General features: G+C 39.9%; 1 protein-coding gene across 1 annotated transcript in view; it reads left to right on the top strand.

Annotated features, from left to right (window-relative positions):
* Positions 1-5,000, top strand: part of LOC138051835 (nephrocystin-4-like) — a 139,378-nt gene that overhangs the window by 130,632 nt on the left and 3,746 nt on the right. The window contains exons 34-37 of the mRNA XM_068898121.1: positions 1,950-2,061; positions 3,128-3,239; positions 3,863-3,981; positions 4,724-4,819. Coding sequence (XP_068754222.1) covers positions 1,950-2,061; positions 3,128-3,239; positions 3,863-3,981; positions 4,724-4,819 — 439 coding nt within the window. The remainder of the gene's footprint in view (positions 1-1,949; positions 2,062-3,127; positions 3,240-3,862; positions 3,982-4,723; positions 4,820-5,000) is intronic.

Below are 5,000 nucleotides of genomic sequence, written 5' to 3' on the forward strand. Positions count from 1 at the left end.
TGATGAAGACATTTGGTGTTATGATAGATCTTTTTTATATGCAGTTTGGATTACTTCATTTTCCATGGCGACCGTAACAGCAAAGGATGCAGGGAAAAGTCCTTCTTTGAATTGACGTCGTAAATTTGGCAGTCGCCAGTTCTCTCTTTGCTCGGACTTGAACGAAAATCTAGCCGATTTTGAAAAATCACAAAAAATTTGAGGATTTAGCCAAGTCCAAAGGTGTTTTCGAAAACGTATTCTGAAAAACATGTTCATTTATGACAAAAACAATTTAATCATAACTGCGAGGATCATAGCTTGACTTGATTTTATATCCGCAATTCAATATCTGATTCATTTTTCATATATCATTTCGTTCATTGATTCATTTATCACGGGAACATATGAACCCACAAATGACCAGCTCCCAACATCAGTGGCTTCATAGCTCAGTTGGTTAGAGCGTCACACCGGTATCGCGAGGTCACGGGTTCAACCCTCGTTGAAGTCCTGAATTTTTCAGGCTTCTCTACACAATTGCTAAATGATTGCGTTCATAACTGAGAGGATCACACTAAGGTGCAGTATTGCGGTTTATCAAAATATCTTGATAGGATGTTATTTGTTTGAGACTTGATATTTGGATATTTTATTGATATTTGGGTGATAATAGAATGATAATATCGAGGAATCATTTTCATCATAATGTGCATGTCAAATATTAAACTATCATTATCATTTGAGATTATCATGATAGTTGCTCAATAATTTTCGCTTGCAAATTCTGTAATTGTCGCCATCAAATCTTTAATTTGAAAAAGTGGTAAATTGAGATATCAAAGTATCACTCTCAAATCTTGAGAATAGCATGGAAAAATATATTTCTGAATAGCAAGCTATAATATCATGTATCACTCTCATTCTCAAATCATGTCTTACGCAAGTGATTTTATCATGTAACAAAGAAGAACAGACACTGACAGTGATTGTTTGATATATCATGATAATATCAAAATTCTCTAATAAAGCTGGAGAATACCACAATTGATCACTCTATTACCGGGTAGAAGAAAATCTTACTTAATAAAAATGTTGTGATAATATCATGATTTATCAGTATATCACAGGGGGAAGAAGAAATTCTTACTTAATTAAATATTCTGATAATATCATGATTTATCACTATATCACAGGGGGAAGAAGAAATTCTTACTTAATTAAATATTCTGATAATATCATGATTTATCACTATATCACAGGGGGAAGAAGAAATTCTTACTTAATTAAATATTCTGATAATATCATGATTTATCACTATATCACAGGAGGAAGAAGAAATTCTTACTTAATTAAATATTCTGATAATATCATGATAAATTATGCTTATATGATAAAAACCTAATGCGGAATATCAAAAAATCAGTCCCTTATAAAACCATTGATTAATCATGATATTATCAACATTGCTTACAAGAAACATAGATATTTCTTGATATATCATAAGTGATAATTAGTCATGATATAGTGATAAACCGCAATGCTGCACCTCTCTCGAGGATCATAGCTTCACTTGAAAAATAATTTTAGCGAATGGGTGCACTTTAGAGTGACAGAGCAAGAGAAACTCGTACATCCGCACCCTCGCAGACGCGCCTCCTCAGTACTTTGCTGCCCTCTCTCGGCGCTTGGGCAAGCTAATCCTTGAGTCGCCATCTGACATTATCTCAAGACATGAAAGAGTTACAACGTGCAGTTAATGCCCTGTAAGAATTTTCGGGGCCATGACGGACGGTTAACTGTTACAACGTTGCCGTCATCGCACTGAGAGTTCTTCGGGAGTTCTTCAGCGTTGTATGAGATGTGGTTTCGTGATACTTTATTGCAGTGGTCTGGCCTCGGTAATTCCTCCATTTCTCGTGTTAGGAGGATCGTTTGCAGCCTATATTCAGTTGTTATTCTCGTTACAGAATTGACATGAGCGCTGTGGAAGGGCAAAGCAGCCGTTTGTCAGTTATTCTACGTGGAACCCAATCCAGTCGAGTGGTGCAATGCTTCTCTTCTCATCCCGAGGAATTACAGGTAAAAAATTCAGTGACATCCTTGATTCTTGTGTTAAGCAAGTGCAATTGTCACGTTTTCAGATCGCAACGCTGGCCTCTGTGAACGCAATGTTTCGAGTCATCAGTTGTTTCTATTTTGCCGGGGAGCCATGAAGTCTCGTATCAAATACAAGGCGAGTTTCCAATCTCGTGTCAAGTGCCAGCTTGTGCAAAACTTGTGAGACGCGCGACTTGCAAATGTCAGTGCACCCTGAGGTGTTTTCTGTTTTGCAGTGTCTAATGTGTGATTGTAGTTCATTCTCAAACAACGTGTCATTCGTAACGTTGGATTGGCACCAGACAGGAGATCTTAACCAGAAGCTTACAACTCCAATAGGACGTTTTCAACCAACCTCTAGAGACACCAATAACAATAACGAAATGTACGACTTCTGGTGGACGAACAAAAGAAGCTAAGGAGAGATCTTTTGTTTTCGTCCACCAATATGGCGGCGATGACGTCACGTGAAAACCTCCTAAACAAGGTCTGTGTAGCGGCATTTTCACAGATAAAGCTATTTTTAGACGAGTTCTACCATAAGATTTGGCTTGCAAGAGTGTGGGAGGCGCGGTGGCCTCATGGTTAGAGTGCTCGACTCCGGATCGAGTGGTCCAGGTTCGGGTCCTGGCCGGGCTGGGGGTAACCCTGCGATGTACTGGCATCCCGTCCAGGGGGGAGAAGAAATACTCCTAGTCGCTTCATGCTACAGAAACCGGAGATAAGCGCCGGCTTGATGAGCCTTCTAGCCTCGTAGCAGACTTTACCTTTGCAAGAGTGACCATTCTCAATCCCATGGGTAATAATTTCTGATGCAAGACTTATGATCAGCTGGAAAGGTCTAGTTTCGCGGGAAAATCAATCTAAAAATGACTCAATCTGTAACAAATACAATGGAGTTGTACGCTTCTAATCATGGGTTCCTGCACAAGACTGAAGTTTTTTTGCTTTTTGGTTCCCCTGGGCCTGACTTGAAAAATTGAAGTTTCGTAGGCAAGATTTTGAATATCGAAATCTCTTCAGCTCGTCACATTTATTTTGTTGGCAGGTTTCGCCTTCTGACCCGATTATGTTGATGGCCAATGCTGTTCACGAGCTTCATATTACCCTACGTCCACGATCTTCAGGGTCCATGCGTTTTATGTATGTAAACGTAGTTGGTATCCTTTCTAAATTTGTACAACAATGGTCACATTAAACAAGTCAGTTAATTCCATTTAGGAAAACAGTGCCATCTTTGTCTCTCGAGGCCCAAAGGCCGAGTGCTGTTTTGTCACGCAATACAGAGAAAGGGCCGGCCATTGGATGCTTGAAGAAGCCTCTCGATGGCGTGCGTGACAAAACACGATCAAAGCTCAAAAGCGTGCGGCTCGTCTAAAAGGGGCTGCTAGCTAGCAGTGTAGGAACTGAACGTTAAACAATGAGCCATTGAAGTGTTATGTGCTAAGTAACCTGGCAAACAAATGGCGGCGAGTTTAGGTATGATATAGATCGCATTGCCTTGATTTATAAATCATACTGTTTAATTGCTAGCTAGTCTGCATTTGTAGAAGAAAGACAGTGGGGTTTCGCTTTCGTTCAAAGGCCTGGTTACTATGCACCAAACAGTAGAATGACGCTCTAGTTAGAAGAGTAACGTGTTTTCTGACGTTGACGAGCTCTAGAGTAGCGACTTTTGGATTTGTTATGTTTGGTACAATTTTACGAGCTATTTCAAGTCGACTGGGATTGATGTTGAGTTCATTCAATGAAACTAAGCATGTTCCTTAACCGGTCGACGCAGATGTTGAGTTTCACCAGCTTGTTCGTACCTGGCTGGTGTGTGCGTCTTGTCAAATGCCGGTTGTTTCTAAATCCTTTGAACTTCAAATACAAGTGGGAGGAGGAAAAGGTTCCAATAAGGTGAGCTGTCTCCTTTGTAACGAGAGATGTTTACATTATTAAGAAGGAATGCGGACTATTCTTTGGCATTTTCCCTACGCTACTTGACCTAAGCATGTCGTCCAAATAGCCCTTATTCACGATAGCCGCCATGTTGGTTTTAAAATTGTCATGCAAATTAGCCATGTGTTATGCTGGGGGGCAAACATTGGAAAAAAGGCAAATTGCGGAAAATCGGCTCGTTGAAATATTGAAATAACATTGCTAACAGTACATTTTAGAATTTAGAATTAAGTACCTTTTATGATAATTTTATATCTTTTGATTACCGCCGACATTTTGACTTTCTACTTCGTTATCTGCTAATTTTTCACTAAAAAAACATCGAAGTAACTTGTGTCATCATTCTGTTTTACTACTTAGGTAATAAACAGTCAATGAACGTGAAACAAATCATCTGTGTGGCTACGATGTTCGTTATAACCTTTTCGAACTTGTGTTGTTTGCCCCCTCACAAGTGTGTTGCTAATTTGCATGATAATAGCAAATCCAACATGGCGGCCATCGTGAATAAGGTCTATTGTGCGTGAAGCCTGCACCCACTCAACGCGAGCTTGCAGCAGAAGAAGCCTTGCTCCAATCCTTTCACGGCTATGCCAGCTTAACTGAGTGGCTTCCTTTTCACTCTTGCTCTTAATTTGCGTAGCCACTACTCAAACCAGTTGAATACTAATTGTTGTGTTCAATCGTCCGATTTTCCCAGCGTGTGTCATTCACCAACCCATATCCAACCAAACGGACATTCCACCTTAAATGCAACCGACCTGACCTGCTGCAGTTTAAAGAAGGTATCATTGAGGTATGGGAACTGAAAGCGTAATATACCACTAATTGAGTGTTTTCACTCACGTGATCAGTAACCTTGTTTTTCCACCAAAACAAAGGAAAACATTTGCATGATAATAGAGCTCAATTCCCGGAGGATTAGTTTGGGACCTCAACATGGCTACCGTGACGTCACTTGAAAACTCTATAGATTG

Source organism: Montipora capricornis, chromosome 6 (assembly GCF_036669925.1).
Source record: "Montipora capricornis isolate CH-2021 chromosome 6, ASM3666992v2, whole genome shotgun sequence".
In the NCBI taxonomy this organism is placed as follows: domain Eukaryota; kingdom Metazoa; phylum Cnidaria; class Anthozoa; order Scleractinia; family Acroporidae; genus Montipora; species Montipora capricornis.